Source organism: Panthera pardus, unplaced genomic scaffold (genome assembly GCF_024362965.1).
Source record: "Panthera pardus isolate Hobbes unplaced genomic scaffold, ASM2436296v1 HiC_scaffold_20, whole genome shotgun sequence".
NCBI lineage: Eukaryota > Metazoa > Chordata > Mammalia > Carnivora > Felidae > Panthera > Panthera pardus.
This window is the reverse complement of record NW_026526766.1, coordinates 93,661,415-93,679,201: the sequence shown is the minus strand read 5'-3', so window position 1 is coordinate 93,679,201 and position 17,787 is coordinate 93,661,415. Positions and strand designations below refer to the sequence as shown.

At 50.9% G+C, this 17,787-nt stretch overlaps 1 protein-coding gene across 1 annotated transcript in view; it reads right to left on the bottom strand.

Annotated features, from left to right (window-relative positions):
- CACNA1B (calcium voltage-gated channel subunit alpha1 B) overlaps window positions 1-17,787 on the bottom strand; it is a 190,709-nt gene that overhangs the window by 101,812 nt on the left and 71,110 nt on the right. The window contains 5 exon segments of the mRNA XM_053908620.1: window positions 408-475; window positions 3,777-3,894; window positions 13,256-13,328; window positions 13,560-13,691; window positions 15,954-16,066. Coding sequence (XP_053764595.1) covers window positions 408-475; window positions 3,777-3,894; window positions 13,256-13,328; window positions 13,560-13,691; window positions 15,954-16,066 — 504 coding nt within the window.

Here is a 17,787-nt window from a genome sequence, read left to right as displayed (position 1 = left end):
CAAGGACGAGCGCAGGGGCCTGGTGCAGCCTGCCCCTCACTTCTTAGAACTCTCTGGGCTGCATCTTCCATTCTTCATAACTCCCCCTGCCTTTCTGGCCATTTTTTCCAGGTCTCAGATTCTCCAGAAGCTGCCCTTGTGCTCATCTGCCTTCCTGGCACATCATCTCTCACGCTTCCTCAGCACCAACCCCCCCCCCCCACACACACACACACACATCTGAGTGGCAGCCTAACTTCTGCCCGTCTAGGACCTTGAGGAGATGCCCGTGGAGGGTGGTTACATGGGTCTTTAACCCTGGACTGGCCCTCGTCATGGCTCTCTGGACTCATCCAGAGTCACACACACTGCCCCGCCTGCCCCTCCCTGCCAGTCCTGGGCTGCAGGTGGTGCCCCTACCCACGCACCTTGGTCAGCTCCTGAGCGTTGGCGAGGTTGTCCACAGCGATGGCCAGGAAGACATTCAGCAGAGTGTCTGGTTGGCTCCAGCTAAGGAAAGGAACCCTTCTGCCCCGCCCACCCACCCACCCAAGTCTCCCACAGTCATGCTGCAACTTGCCCCATGGAGAACAGGGTTCCTCATCTCCCCAGATCCTCCGTGACTATATACCTCTCAAGTCCCCTTGTTCCTCTGTCCCCTGTTGCCCTCAGACACAGACTAGCCACGCTGCCTGGTCTGCCCATCCTTCTTTCCCTCAATCTCGTATCAACTCCCCATAATGGCCACACAAACTCCTTCCCCAACCCCATTCTTCAGGCCTGACTCTCCAGCCCCAAAGCTCAGAGGCTGTGTTGGATTAATTTGGACTGCCTACTTCTATCCCCACCTCCCCCAAATTTCTGGCCAATGTGAGAGGCCTCCCAACCAACACCTCCTGCTTTCACATGGGCTCCATCACCTTTGGGTCCTGTGAGCAGAGACCACCTAAGACAGACCATAAACATGCATATCCGGCCGTGACCAGTGCTTTCGGTTCCTAGGCTAGGCTTAGGACACCTGCTCAGTGTTGTTTTCTCCCTTCCTTTTTCAAAGTGAGGTCCTGGGGCCCTCTGTTTCAAGACGCCCTCCTGCTAGAGTGGCAAAAACAACGCCCAAGTCATGCTGATGGCAGACAACACTAGCACCCCCCACCCCTCACCTCACTGAGCCCTTCCAGGAGCACCATGACAAGGCACTACTACAATCCCCTTTTAGAAATGAGCAAGCAGGGGCGCCTGGGTGGCGCAGTCGGTTAAGCGTCCGACCTCAGCCAGGTCACGATCTCACGGTCCATGAGTTCGAGCCCCGCGTCAGGCTCTGGGCTGATGGCTCAGAGCCTGGAGCCTGTTTCCGATTCTGTGTCTCCCTCTCTCTCTGTCCCTCCCCCGTTCATGCTCTGTCTCTCTCTGTCCCAAAAATAAATAAACGTTGAAAAAAAAATTTTTTTTTTTTAAAAATAAAAAAAAAAAGAAATGAGCAAGCAAAGGCCACAGAGGGTAAGTACCCCACCCAGGATCCCACAGTCAGGAGGGGTCCAAATGGCCCAGACGGGGGCCTGTGGTCGGCAGCTACCTCTCTGCACCCCCCTCCTCCAGTCTGTCCAGATCAGGCCACTAACGTGAGTCACTTCAATTTTCCTGGGGCTGGAGCTGCCTCTTCCCACAAGCTCCTCCCTGTGCACCTCAGAGCAGCGCCTCCCCAGAACCATCCCCTGCCTGCACTCTGTGCTGTGCCTCAGGCCCTCCCTGGGCCTTCCCCCGCTGCCGTGCCCAGTTAATGTCATTCCTCGGCACTGCTGACGTTTGGAGCCAGGCAACCCTTTGCGGTGGGATGTTGAACAGCATCCCTGGCCTGTGTGCACCAGATGCAGCAGCCCCTCAGCCCAGTCATGACAACCAACCCATCTCAGACACTGCCAGTGTCCTCTGGGGGCGAAGTCACCCCAGCCAGAGCCCTGTGTCCCCTACACCTGAGCTCTTTCACCACAGGCCTGGGGATTCACCCCTCGGCCCAGGCTGCGACTATTCCCACCAGTGCGAGGCCTGAGGAGCAGCCGGCTTTGTATGAGGCCGACAGCGATGACTGATGCTAGTCAGGCCCCAGTCTGGCAGGGAGGCCCCCCACATGCCAGGGCACTGCCTCGTTGGCAAGGCTGCTCAGGGCTCCGCAGAGACCAGAGGACAGGACACCGAGGCCAGGGACCGCTTCCCCACACTAACCACAGCCATGGACACTCTCAGAGGACTTCCCACACCTGAAGAGCGGGACTAAGGTCATGCCCTGGCACCTGAGGCCCAGCAAGAGGGGCACACAGGGGCAGCAGGAAAGATTCCCAGTGGCTAGCACGAGGCCTGACCGCACAGGGTCAGAATTAGCTGTGAAGGGCTTCAGGCCGCTGCTCAGTCTTGGGGGGTGTGGGCACCTCTTTCTGGACAGAAGTTATTCCCCACCCCCACCCTCACCCCCCACCATTTGAAGCCAACACTTCAGGCTCCTTCCCTCTCTGATAACCATGGCTGCCATTTACAGCTCTCCTCTCAGCCAGCCCCCAGGCCCCCCCTGTCTGCTAAACACTGAAACAAGCATGGGCCCTCCTGAGCACCCTGGATATCCTCCTTCCCAGGCCTTGTGCTCAGGCTCCCGGGGGGGGGGGGGGGAGCGGGGCGGGGCTCCCCACCCTGGGGTCCAGGACCTGAGCCGTGAACGACACAGGGCTGACAGGTGGTACAATCCTGCTGGGTGTGCAGCAGAAGAGACAGTCCGATGGAGGCAGAGAGAAATAAGGTCTGGAGTGTCATAGGTCACAGGCTGGCATGACGGCCAGCACGCCAGGGGCAAGGAGGGACAAACGGGGTCAAGTGCCCAGGTGTGCGTGTGAGGAGACAAGGCAGAGCCAGCAGGTCAGTCTGGGAGGAGACAACACACAGGTGTTTGTTGCCAGCTCAGATCTTTTTCCAGGCTCTGCAGGATATTTAATACAGCAGATCTCTAAGTGGGGTCCCCAGGCCACAGTACCAACACCAGCACCCCCAGGGGAGTGTGTTAAAATGCACATTTGTGGGCTGGAACCTGAGCTTTAACTGTCCTTGGGGTTTCTGATATACAGAAGACTTGGAGAACCTGAGTGCCCCTGCTCAGCCTGAATTTATTGCCCCAGCAGTGGGGCCACATTCGCACCTCGCCTCTCCTGGCCCTGCCCCCTGCCTGCATCATGAGCCCAGCAGCCTCCTTCTCCCAGGTGACCTGCCTGAGGCAGAGCTGTCACATGCGCTGGGCTCTCCTTGACCCCACAGACCCACCCCCCCACCCCCCCACACACACACAAGGTCCTAAAACACATGCTTGATTGGCACCCGCTACAGGAAAACTTGCCTTACATTTCTCTGCACGTACCAGATTTTCAGCAGGGGAAAGTTTTTTAAAAGCCCAGTACCAAAACTTAATTACAGAATTAAAGCGGGGAGAAAAAAAAAAACTACTGCCCTGTGTTCAAAGCCCACGTCTTCCCACAGCAACCCTCCCGAGCCTGCCACTGACCATACCAACGCCCTCTGGACACCATACGCACAGTTCATGCTTCCATCAACCTTGGCCCACAGCCTCCAGGTCCCCCAAGCTCAGACTGCCTCAAGAGTATTCACTGTCTAGACTTAAGCCAGCTCCCCAGAAGGAGAAGCTCCATCATTCACACTCAACGAGAAGGCACCTCTCCTTTTCATGGCCAACACACCCCGCACCCCCCCCCCCCAGGTTTCCTGGGCCCAGACCAAGCACTAATGCACTGCAAGAAGGATACAATTTCCAAACAGCGTCAGGACAATGAAATAAAAAGAGGAGAACATGCCTTTGCTGACTCCACCTTGCGATTCGATCCCATGATACATCACTGCATTCCAGTCCTCTCCTGTTAGGATCTGTGGAGGGATAGTACCACAAGTCATGCCTACACGGCCACCTCCACCCATATGCACGTGTGTGCGCACACTCAGAGTCAAGACATGGCTGTGTACACACGCACACGCACAGGTTTCTGGATGATGGTGTTTCTGTAGGTCAAGGTGGCCCACGGTCCTCCAGAAAAACTTCCAGAAAGACACGGCTGCTGAGCTAGGTCAGGCCTCAAAAGATGAATATGCTCTAGCATTTCCAAAAACAGAAAGGGGGTGCCAAGCAGAAGGAAAAGGCGAGCGAAGGCAAGGAAGAGAACTACAGCATAAGCTGGAGAACTGAGGCAGGGCCGAAGAGGCAGAACTCCCCACTCCCAGAGCCATGGAGGCCATGATTTTATAGATGATGTGACAGTGCGTCCAGCGGTGAGGGTAGCTAAATGCAGTTGTTGCCCCATCAAGAAACATGTGTCTCTTAGCTACTATATTTTTGGAAAAGTACAAAAGCATCAAGTAACAGACATTCATGTGTCCACCAATAAAAATGGACACTGCTGGGGGCACCTGGGGGTCTCAGTCGGTTGAGTGTCTGACTCCAGCTCAGGTCATGATCTCACAGGTTGTGAGTGGGAGCCCCGCGTCGGGTTCTGTGCTGACAGCTCAGAGCCTGGAGCCTGCTTTGGATTCTGTGTCTCCCCCTCTCTCTGCCCCTCCCCTGCTCACACTCTGTCCCTCTCTCTGTCAAAAATAAACATTAATTTAAAAAAAAAAAATAGACACTGCTCAATCTGTCCCACTGGCATCACTGCCCACAATCACTCCTGACAGACGACCCCACTCACAAACTGGTGAGGAACCGTGTCAGTAGAGTTCTACCCACGTGACATGCATGTATCTATAAATAAAATGTGCCATGTGTGTTTTAAACACACACAGGAAGGTATCATACTACACACATCATTCTTCAACTTGCTGTCCCCATCCAATATCATATCTTTGAAGTTTATCCATGTGATACACACATGTCCACTTATTCATGTCCCCTACTGTGACCCTTCAGGCATCCACCCACATGCCTCCTGACCACACCTTAGCTGTTTCCAGTGTTTTGCTACAGAGTTTCACTGTAAACGCTGCAAACTAGGACCACCAGGCAGCCGGTCATGCCAGCCTCTGACTTTACGAGGTTTCCAGATCGCTTACTCTAAATTACATCTGTAGTGGACACAGTTCCCATCTGAGGGGTGAGAGGGCGGGCTGATCAGGCGTCATCTTCTGGGGCCTCCTCAGCGGTCTCAGGTTTCGGACACCCCGTCTTCCCCACACGGACTGTGACACTTGCATGCGTGTCCTTGCACATACTAGCCCTCTGTCTGCAGGAGCTACTGGAAATGTTCTCAGTTCCTTTCTGTCTTATGACAGAGGGCAATGCAGCCAAATGTGGCACCGTTTCCTTCGTGCTTTCTGCTTTCTGAACCTCATTTAAGAAATTCCTCTCCATCCGAAGGCCATAAAGAGAGTCTCCTACATTTTCTTCAAGTCATTTTAAAGTTTGATTTTTCAGTTAGGGTTCTAATCCAACTGGAGTTTGTGGTAACTGCTCTGTGGATGCATGGGGATGAAGATCTACATTTTTCCCCAGTGGAAAGCCACTTTTCACAGACCCGCTTTTTAAAATATCCTGTCCCCTTTGAGGTATATCGCCATCCTTCTCCTAAGACCGGCTTCCTACCTGGGCATGTTTCCGGGTTCTCTGGTCTGGTCTTCTGGTATTTTGCCTGTGTACCTCATGATGCTCCCCACTGTCGCTTCGTAAAAACTCTTGACATGTGGTGAGGCAAATCCCTCCTTCCTGAATTGTCTTGGCCATTCTTGGACATCGACTCTTCCACATTATCAATATGCTGAATTCCAAAAACAGTCCTGTTGGAATTTGCATCAGGACTACATTGAATTCATAGCTTGAACTAGGAGAACAAATACCTTTACCATGTTAAGGCCTCCTCATTATAAATATACTTCCTGAATACCAGATCTGTAGGTCCTTTAATAACAAGTTATAATTTCACCCATAAAAGTCTTGCATTCTGTTTGTAGATTTCTGGGTGCCTTACAGCTTTTGTTGCCTCTGTGAATGAAATCCTTCATTTTAATTAAATTTTCTAGTTGAATGATCAGATCATATAGGAAAGCTCTATTTTTGTATATTGGTCTTGTGCGAAGCAACACAAATGAATTGTATGCACTTGGCAGGACTCACCTTATGACCTGCCAGGCTCAGGGCAGGAAAAGAGCTCTACAGACCCCTTTTCTTTAATGGTTATAAAATTATCCAGGTTTTTAATTTCTTCTTAAGCCAATTTAAATCTTTGATATTTTCCTATAAAACTGCATGTTTCATCTTAGTTTTCAAATGTCTTGCCTAATATTCTTTGGAATTAAAAAAAAATGTCTCCCTTTCCTGTAGTTACACCTCCTTTATGGGCTATACTTTTTATTTGTGCTTCTTTTCCTTGATCAGTCTTGCTACAGTGTCATCTACTTTATTAGTCTTCTTGAGAACAAGCTTTTTATGATTTTGTTTTCTTGATGTTTTAGTTTTGTGTCACTAACGTCTGCTTATTAACCATTTTTTCCTGCTTTCAATCTTTTTTTGGTTTTACTCTGTTCTCTTTTCTAGGATTTTTTTTTTAGCTTGCAGAAAGACAATTTATTAACAGAAAACAATAATTTGAGGAATCCTGTTCACAAACGGCAATCACAGTGACCTGCTACAGGAGGGGATGGGGGTGACATCCTCAATCCGCCCAATCTTCATTCCTGAGGGGCAAGGGCTCTGAGGGCTGACTGAGCCCCATGTCCAAGGGTCTTGGTTTGATTTCCTCCTGCAGCCCAGAGTTTGATGTGGACAGCAGTGACGCCCAGCTCCTTACACCTCTGGGCTACATCCTGGGCAGCCAACACGGCAGCGGCAGCGGAGGGAGAGGACTCATCTTGGTCTGCCTTCACCCTCATCCCGCCAGTCACACGGCAGATGGTTTCCTTGCCAGAAAGACCGGTGGCGCGGACTAAAGTGTCATCGAGGGAAGCAAAGATGTGGCACACACCAAACACATTTTCTCCTTCAGCTACCTAAGGTCCAAGGCTGATGACCTGATCTTCCTTCTTTTCTTTCCCCTTGTAAGGTGCCATTTCTGTGCATCTCCTCTAGACTCCATCACTGGAGACTCTTTTCTGGGTTTTTAAGATGAGTATTTAACTAGTTTATTTTCATTCTTTCTTTTATTTGTTATAAAAAAGGTTTTTTTAATGCTTATTTTTGAGAGAGAGAGACAGGGCGAGTGTGAGCGGGGGAGGAACAGACAAAGGGGGAGGCACAGATTCCGAAGCAGGGTCCAGGCTCCGACCTGTCAGCACAGAGCCCGATGCAGGGCTCGAACCCACGAACCGTGAGATCATGGCCTGAGCCGAAGTCAGATGCTTAACCAACTGACCCACCCAGGCGCCCCTCTTTTATTTTGATAATTTCATTTCACATTATATATTTTCCTGTAAGTATTGCTTCAGCTTCATCCCGTAAGCTTAGATATTATTGTTCATCTAAGTATTTCATAACGTCCATTGTTGATGTTTTCTTTAACTTGGTCCGTCAGCTTTCAAACGTGGGGAAGATTTCAAATAACTTTCTACTAATGATTTCTATTTATTTAAATTATATCTAGAATGTGCCCCATCGGATAACAATTCTTCAGTATCTGTAGGAATTTCCTGGGTGACCTAACACGTGGTCAATTTCTGTAAATGCTCTATAATGACTGTTTGGTTTGTTATCTAGCAGCTGGGTGCAGGGTTCTATAGATGTCAACCGACGTGTTTTTCACGAGCTCTTCTGCATCGTTTCTAATCTTCTGTCAGCCTCATCCTATGGTTTGAAAGAAATGTATTATAAACCTCTTATAAGATGTGGACTTCCACGTACTTCTGTCAGTTTCTGCTCAGTGTATTTTTAGGCCGTGTTGGTAGGTCATGCAGATTCAGGATTGCTGTCTTCTTTTCGTCGTTATGTAATATACTTCTTTATTTTTACTAAGGCTTTTTTTCCCTTAACTTCTATTCTGGCTGATGTTAAGATTACACCAGCTTTCTTTTGGTTAATGTCTACTTAGTTCATCTTTTTGTGTTCTTTTATTTTTTACTTATGTACTATTTCAAACGTTCAGAAAGGTATGATGAATAAATTTTAACAACCCTCCGTGTACCCACTCCCCGGCTTGAAAACTGAAGCATTCAAAGGGCGGTGGCACTCCTTGAGTGGAACCCCCTCCCCCCTCCCATTCCCCCAGCCCAGCCCCCAGCGACACGGCACACCCTGAATCTGGTATTTATCATTCCCACACAAGCTTTTATACTTTCATGCATATATGCCATAAGCAATATTGTTTTGCATGTTTTCATCCTTATTTAAATAGTATCATATGTTGTGTATTATTCTGAATCTTATTCTTTTTTGCTTAATATTATACTTGCGAGATTCATCCACGTTAATACATTTAATTCTAGGTCATGCATTTTCCTGCTGTACAGATAACACAACACACTTTTCTCATCGATTCTCCTGTTGATGAACTTTGTGGCGACTCCCAGTTGTTTGCTATTATAAATAATGTTGCTACAACGTCTCACAAGTGTCTCCTTGTGCAATTGGGCGGGAGACTTTCCAGAGCACAGACCCACAACAGGAACTACTCATATGTAAGTTCTAGTTATTAGATTTTATGAAATCACTTTCCAAAGTGGTTCCATCAGCCCAGCAACAGCATAAAGTCACCCGCATGTCTCCACATCTTCTCTAAACCTGGTATTATTGGGTTTAATTTCTGCTAAACTGACAGACAGGCAGGCTATCTCAAGATGGGTTGAATTTGCATCTCCCTGACTACTAGGAACGCTGGTAATAGTCCTTACAGGCTCATTCATCAGCCCAACATCCTCTCCTGTGAGATGCTTGGTTACACTCTGCTTTTCCCACTACATTATTTGTCTTTTCTTTTTGATTTGTGGAAGTTCTTGATATATTCTGGACACTAACCCTTCGATGGCTATTTGCTAATACTGTGAAAATGTCTTCTCCAAGTTTATGACATTAAGAACATTTTTTTCAATGTTTATTTATTTTTCAAAGACAGAGAGAGAGAGAGAGAGAGAGAGTGTGTGTGTGTGTGTGTGTGTGTGTGTGTGTGTGTGTGTATGAGAGAGAGAGCAGGGGAGGGGCAGAGAGAGAGACTGGGAGACACAGAATCGGAAGCAGGCTCCAGGGTCTGAGCTGTCAGCACAGAGCCCAATGCAGGACTCGAACCTACGAACCGCGAGATCATGACCCGAGCCAAAGGTGGATGCTTAACTAACTGAGCCACACAGATGCCCCAAGTTTATGACTTTTAAAAAACATTTGTACAGTATCTTTTGATGCACAGAAATTTCTATTTTAATAGTCAAATTTGTCAATCTCTTCCTTTATGATCTGTGCTTCTTCGATCTTAGGATTTCCCCTGCCTTGAGTTAGTACCATTACACTCCTCTATGTACTGCTAAAGTTTCAAATTTGCTTTTCACATTTAGGTCTTAATCTATCCAAACTGATTTCAAATCTGGTGCAAAGTAGGAATCCAATTGCGTGTTTTGCTCTATGGATAACCAAATTGTCCCATACTGTCAGCAATTACAACACTCAAGTTTTCTGTGTATATAAATATTCCAGCTGTGAACATTCTTTCTTCCTTGCCAATCCAGAGAAATTGTTTCACATTTTCTTGTTCTACTGCACTATGACCACTGGTACCAGCATAATCTGCTAAGAGTTTTTACTTGAAAGGAACGTTGGGTTTTATCATGTGATTCCATTTTCTTAGAAAAAGTGTATTTCAGACACACATAGAATATGATGAATCCACACAGTCTCAACAGTGAACCAATCTCCCAATCTTGCTTCTCTGTTCTCTCACTCTGTGCCATGCTCTTGTTGGGTTCAGGTGTTTTTCTGATCACACAGGGTTTTTTACTCCTTTAATCGGCGAAGATGATGAATTCCATTAATAGACTTTGTAATGTTGAGTCATCTTGTATTTCTGGATTAACTCAAGTTGATCATAATGATAATTTGTAAGCAAATCTAGATTTGATTAGTCATTGTTTCCCTTCTCTCTCTGGGTTTGTGATCACAACCTATATTTTTATTTTAGTATTATCCTTATCTAGCTGTGTCACCAGCAAGACCCCCACTGGCCGCCCTTCTTCTTCACATGAACGTTAGCCTTAACTTTTCAGAGGCAAATAACGGGAAGAGCTCAGCCAGCCTGGACCAGCTTGAGCTCAGTCACGAACTCCCACCTGAGCAGGCGGTTGCCTTAATCCCTTTACCTCTTTCTAATGTGAAAATCTCCTTCCGAGGTGGAGCACAACTCTCACTAGCATAGCAGATGATGCGTGTACAGGCATGTTTCCTGAGCGTGCATGAGTGACCATATACCCACCTCTATATATGTTGACAAAAGCTCCCCTTCCTGAATATTCATATCAAAGGAACACACTTACCCCACATGGGGGGTCATGGCTTTGGAAGTTATTCCCCATGATCTCCTTACTTACCGCAAATAAAAGTTTCCTTTGTGTGACAACTCCCCCTGCCTGTAGTCTCTGCCTGTAACTCATCATAAAGCAAATTCACATTAATTCGGTCATGGTTTTTTATATCAAGGTTATTCTAGTCTCATAAGATGAGCTCGGTGCCTTCCTTTTTATCTTCTCCGGAGTCATGTGTATAAAACCGGAATAATGTCTTCCTTAAATATTTAGTAGAATTCACTCATAAAATTAGAACATGGTGGCTTAGGGGGGGTAGGCTTTTAATTATTCAACTTCTGAAACAGTTCAGATTTTTAAATTCTTCTCGGTGAGTATAATGTTCTTTTTTTCTTCCAAGTCACTGGCTTTACTAAATATATACATGTCTGCAGTGCCTTCGGCAATCGGGGGGTTAGTGACTCTCCGTATTAGCATCTGAACATTCCAGTGCTAGCTCACACTTGAACCTCGGCTCTCCGGGTTGGCATTCCAGGCTGACAGGTGCTGTTCCTCAGTATTTCAAAGTTACTCCCCCAACCTTCTGCCATCAGGCTGTCCTTCTTCTGTAGGGAATCTCTTTCTAGAGTTGTTTTTAAGATTTCCTCTTTAACACAACACGTCTAAGCTTGCCATGACTTCCGCTCACCCTGCTCAGCTCTCTGAACACACACGCTCTAGGACTCGGCTGGAACCACACTGCTGTCGGCTCTCTCACCCGACATGGTGCAGCTGGCTCAGTTCCTCCACATCTTCCGGCTCACCCGTCCTTTCTTGGGTCATATCCAGTGTATAGTTTACCTTTTGGGTTTTTTTTTTTTTTTTTTTTTTTTTAAATAGCTATCTGTTGCATTCCTAGGATTTCAGCTTAGTTCTTTTTTGTATTAACCTGTTCTTGGTTCTTAGGTACTTTTTGCTTTAATTTTGTGTTATGTGTTACGAGCTCTTCCTCTAACACTCTATAGGGCTCAAGCACATTGGGCACAAAGTCGCCTGCATTTCTTCTGCTATTCCTGTCTTGTTAGCAGTGAGCTCACCTTCCAACTGCAGACGTTGTCAGCCCTCTTCTGTAGGGTCAGCATCACCAGGGTTCAGCCTACAGGTTCACCACGAGGCCATGTGCTCTCCCTCTGCCCTCCAGCCCCATTCAGAAGCAGGAGCTGCCATCTTAGGGTCTCAGGCCCCCGTCCAGCACCATCCATGGAAGACACAGGCCTGGCCTGGCCCGTTGTCTGCCCTTGAGATCTTCTCAGCCTCCTCTGGCCATATTTGCTCTCTCTCAGCTCTGGTCCTCTGTTCCTCAAAGGGCCACACACCGAGTGCCACATGGATGCTTCTGACACCGAGCCCGCCTGCCTCGCACAGACCACATTCCGGGCGCCCAGGTCTCTTCATCTCTCATCACTGTTCCACTTCCAGCCCACAGTTTGTTTTCTGCGTGGCTGGGTCCTTTTAATTTCTAGATGTATCTATTAGCTTATTGCTGTGTTCAGACGAGAGGGGGTCTAAGGTCTAAACCAGAGCCATCTTTTCCCCTAGCTTTGACCTCCTCTTCCCCTCTATCCCACACCAGCACCATGAGCCTCATTCGGCTCCTTTCTGTTCTGTTGCAATAAACCAAACAAAGCAGAGCCCTGTCAATCACATCACCTCCCTGCTTTGGGAGCCCCTGTGCCACCTCCTGCTAGGCAAAGCCTCTGGGCCTGGCAAGGAAGGCCCACCCAACCTGGCCTCTGCCAGCCCCAGTCCTTCTGCCACAAACCTTGTGCCTTCGCTGCCCCCGGCCTCCACTTCCTGCTACTGTGTCTGGAACACACTCCTGCCAATTCGCCTTTCCTGCCTTTCAAGATCCCACTGGGCAGCCCTAGTGACGCACAGGAGGAAGGCACTCCTTCCTATCACTGAGCAGATCACACTGTGCAGGAAAGGTCATGACCACCCGCTGCTAGAGGCCATAATCTGGAGACCAAGGGTAGCCCCAGAGACCAAGGGTCCAAGCTGAGCCCCTGGCCTGAGCACACATGGCCTTTTGGGCCTCCCTAAGAGTCATCATGGGCAAAACAATAACCCACCCCACCCTGCTCAATCACAGGCATGGTGTCCAAGGAGGTTCATACGACAGAGACATTTGGCATCCTCCTACAGGTGAGGACAGCCACAGGGGCATCAGGGCTGCCAAAGCCCTGCAAGGGGACAAAATGCTAAACCCTTCAAAAGGGAACCCTCTGAGAGGGCAGAGATCACCTGAGTTGATGCAAGGTTTGCATCACAGAGGACATGGGCCAAGAGCTTGAGCTTCTCCAGGAGTCATGGTGACCAAGTTGTCCAGACACAAAAAAGAACTGAAGGGTCACCAGACCTGACATACAGGAGGGAGAAGCTTAGGTAGTGCTTTGCTGTTTTATTCTCAAAGGGTCAAAGACAGCCCTGACTCCAGGTCCTGGTGCTGAGACATAAGTTGGCGGCTTGAAGTCCAATGGCCACTAGACAGTTGGGTCCCCCAGGGACCTACACATGCTTGTTGGGACAGCATCACAGCACCCAGCTTCCCTCCAGAACTAGTTCCTAGATCTGGTGGCAGGGACCCAGGGACTGGAGGCCTACACACTGGAGACCTCCCTATGCTCATCTCCTGCTTGTTCTCTTCTGTTTTCTGGAAAGTTCTATCTGAAATGTTGGCTGTTCAGGTTGTGCTGAGGCACCAGCAAGGGGCTGACAGGGAAGGCTGCCTTCCCAGCACCTGGAGAGCTGAGGGAACCAGAAGCCTTACCTGGAAGACAGTAAGGATGGCCGCGGGGAAGGTGTCAAAGTTGGTTGTCGGGGTCTCATCTTGAAAGTTGAACCTGAGGAAAATAAGAAGTCTTGGGAGGAGGCAGCCTCATCAGGATCCGGGGGCACTCTGGCATGCCATGCTGTCCCAGGCTGTGAATGGGCCGTGTGCTCGGAGCCACTGTCTTCCTGGGGGACACCTCCAGGTGGAAGACAGGTGGAGGGGCCTGGGCAACACGTCAGCGCTCAGCTCTGCCTCCCCAGCGGGGGCCCCCAGCCTCATACGCCCCCTAGGACCCACTTACTGTCCCCCAAACAGCTGCATGCCCAGCAGGGCAAAGACCACGATGAACAGGAACAGCAGGAAAAGGAGGCTGATGATAGACTTCATGGAGTTGAGCAGAGACACCACCAGGTTCCGCAGGGAGCTCCAGTACCTGTCGGGGCACATGGGGTCTGTCTGCACCTGGCCATGTCCGCCGAGGCCTGACCCTCACGCTGATGCCACGCTCTGGACTCTCACTGTCACACCTGTGGCTTCCAAGACCTTCTAAACCCCAAGGGCCCCACACCTGGATGGGCAGCGAGAGCTCTTCTCTAGAGTTCCAGATTCCTCCGCCAGGGGCTCCAGGGGGAAGGTGGAGAGCCCATGTCCAGTGCTGGACTCACTCTCATCTCTCAAACCTGCCCTTGTCACTTTGCCCAGCAGAACGGTGTCTGACCTCTCTCCACTCCTCAACACCCAGGCAGCCTCCAGGTGTCTGAGCGGGGGCTCAGACCACAAGTCGAGAATGAGCCACACCAGAACATAATCAGCCCCCTGGCCTGCACCGAACAGGTCCTCAGCGCTGTGATGGGTGGTGTAAGCCCGGTGCCAATGCCCCTCTCAATGCCCTCTCACCAAGGGTCTGGGACACAGCGTGCGGTAGAAGGGCAGCACTGCGAGACCATTTCCTGGCATCCCACAATGCCCACCCCTCCGTCACACTCTTCATATGCTCCTGGAGGTCAGAGACCATGTCCCTCTCATTCAACTAGACCCAAGCACACAGGCCCCACTGTGTGCCTAGCTGAAACAGACTGGAAAAGACTGAAGTCTGCTGGTGGCCTGGCTGTTGACAGCTCACTCACTGAGTGACTGGGAGTCCAACCCCACACCAGCATCTGGAGAGCTCCTCCCCAGGAGAGGCCAGGACACATGGCCTCCAGCCACTGGAGACATGCCACCTGCCTCTGTGCCTCTGCACATGCCGTTCCACCACCCTGGAAAGGTGGGGATGGCAGGACAGACATCAGTCACCTGTGCGCACCTGTGCGTCCCTGGGCCCTCAATGGTGCCAATGTCACAGAGGCTCACCTGTCTTTCATGAATTCTCTTTTAAGACACTCAAGGGTTCACAGAAGATGGGCTGGAAAACTCTGGAAAAGCCGGCCCACCTCAGGACAGGGGCCATCTGGTTTCCAGAAGGAAGTGGAGCCCCTAAGACACCAGGCCCCTCAGCCAAGGTGAAGGCAGACCTCGCGGTCACCTCCCAGAGCGATGCACATGGAAGCAACAGAGGACTGACACCAGACCGCACGAGGCATCCAGTGGCATTTGTGGACCCAGCTAGGCCAAGCTCTTGCCCAAAACTCTCCTGCAGTGACACCATCGTGTCCTCAAATGGTCTTAGGTTTGGATTTGAAACAGACTGGAAAAGACCAAAAGAACTCCCATCTACCCTGGGGAGATCAGTGGGGTCCTGAGAGGCCACTGGAGGGGTGACCTAGAGCCCAGGCTGCGGGGGACACTGCATGGAAATCCATGCTGGAGCATGTGTGGGCTACATACTGATGGCACAGGAGTCCAATAACTCTGGGTAGATGAGGTCCCTGCTGTGCTGTGTGGCCACAGTTAAGACCAGCTGAGGGCACGGCAGCCTTTGCTGTTGGAAAGACAGCTGTGGGTGAGGTGTTCCCCATCTTCCCACCACTAGAACCCTGGCACAGAGGCCCAGCACTCAATAACTACATCACACCTCCGCATGGGCCCCACCCCCTCAGAGACAAAATGCAGCAAGTCGCGTCCAGGGTTACATAAAGAACCAAGTGGAATAGAACTGAACACACAGGCCTGTCACTGTCCTCTTGCCACAGCCTAAACAGGGCAAAGTCAGGCACACAGTGGAGAAAGCAGGCCTGGGAACGGGAGCCGTGTGGGAACCAGGGGTTCAGGTCGCAAGGTCAAAGTCAGCTGAGGCCTCCCTCCCTCTCTGGGGGCTGCAGGGAAGGTGGGCAGATTTGGGGCCAGGATGATAAAAAAAAAAAAAAAAAAAACTTCCATCTGATGGCTTCTATTTCCTCTATTAACTAGGAAGCAAAGTAACACTTTGAAGGTTGAAAGATGGGACTCTGGTTTCAAAAGAGGGGACGGTATGAAACTGTGAGGAGCAGGCTAACTAGGAATCCTGCCGGCAAGTCAGGAACAACCCTGAGGACAGACAGGCCCCCAGGGCCAACACACAGCCATGCTGGGCAGGTGTTTTATACCCATCTTTTGTATTTAAACCATTATTATAAGCACAAAAAGAGGTTCCGGGCGGCTGAGTTCAAAGCCAGCACCATGAATTCCTAGGAACAAGCATGCTGTGTCAACCAGTCTCACACGTGACCTGCATTCCCCGTCCCCACCTCCACCCAGGGGCACACAGGTGACATACTTTGTGACTTTGAAGATCCGCAGCAACCGGAGTGCCCGCAGCACGCTGATCCCGAAGGAGGTTCCCGGCTTGATGGCGGCCCAGACCACTTCAAAGATGCTCCCCACAATGACCTGTGGTGCAGACGGGGTCGGCCTCAGGCACACGCACGCGAGTGTCACACACGGGCCTGTGCGGGCAAGCGTCTCCGCGTGTGTGCGGCGGGATCACTCCCAGCATCCGCAGCACAAGATACACGCCTCACACTGAGCTCCTGCGCCCACCAGTCCTGGTGCTCACCTGCGCCCCAACATGCCCACCCCGTGCATACCAGGGGGACACAGGGTGTAGAGGGAGGGCAGGCCGACTGGTTTCCTGACCAACTCCGCATCAGATCAGCCTAACGTCCACGTTCTCCCAGGCACCGAGAACCTGGTGACTGTGCCAGGACCGGGGCCCAGAGGCATGACTGGAGACTCCTGTACAGTTTAACGCGGTCCACTAACCCGTACGTCTGTGCTGGCAGGCGCACAAGCTGTGGGCCATCCCAAACGCACAGCCGTCCTCTGCATCTCTCTCACGTCGAACACAAACGCATGGGTCAGAGAACATCCAGGGAGCCCGACGCCTACAGGCCTGCTGTGGCGCTGGCAGCACTACAGTGGGACCAGCTTGCCACCACCTGTCCCTGGCGACCCTGAGCACCTCTACCAATTTTTCACAGCACACACGCAGCCTCCAGATGTTTGTCTGGGGCTGGTGAGCACCGTTTCCCAAATCTACATTCTTATTGCCAGTCTTCCAGCACATCTGTCTTCCCTTAACCCTCAGAATTTGTTCCCATTCGTTCTTGATGCAGGTGGCCCCTGAGATGGCCCACAGTGATCCCCCACTACTTGGTGTCTCCCCCAACCTTGAATATCCTTGTCCCCTCAAGGGTGGGTTGGACCTAGTGACGCACTTTGAGCAAAGAGAATGTGACAGAAGTGACGGGCTGTCACCTCTGAGATTCGGTTCCAAAGACTGGCTTCCTTCACCATGCTCTCAGTTCTGCTGCGGGCAGCCAGCTGCCGTGTTGTGAGACATGAGGAGAGGCCCCCGTGACCAGGAACTGAGGCCTGGCGGCCATGAGCGAGAGCTTAGGCATGAGCTCCCAGCCTCCAAAGAGCCTGTGGTGACTGCAGCCACGTGGCAGAGTGACAGCTGGGGGGCCCCAGTCAAGTGGCACCTGATTCCCGACCCACCGGGAGTCGGTGACTCCCGACCCACCAAGATAAGAGATAACAAGTGTTTGTTGTTTTAAGCCACTAAGCTTTGGGGCGACTTGTTACACACCAAGAAAAACCAATACGTGTTTTGGAGACAGAAGCGGAACACACTCTACAAAAGCCCTATGATGTGGGCGGGGTTTTGGAGCCAGAGAATGGGCCCTGAGCAGCACGTCAGCGAGAGCCCACAGCGCTCTCAACACACTACCCACGGGTCCTGGACAGCGAGGGAGTGTGAACGCTTCACATAGGTGTCTGGGGGACAGCGAGGACATTGGCAAGAAACTACAGGGAGCCCTTGTGTGCACTGCCAGGAAGTTCGGCCACACGGTCGCCCGCGGTTATGTGACAAGACGAAAGCGAGCCATGTGAACCAGGAGGCCTCCGAGGCGTCTGCAGGTGCTGCCGGGGTCTTCTTGCTGCACTGTCAGGGTGGGAAGAGAGAGACGCAGAGGGACATGCCGTCCTCCAGGACGTGCCCGCTTTGGAAATGCTCCCCTTCTCCAGACAGCAAATAGTGCCACATTAGGAAACGGCACAGTGCAAAGAAACAGCCAGGGCAGGGGCACGACTGTGACACTGCGGGA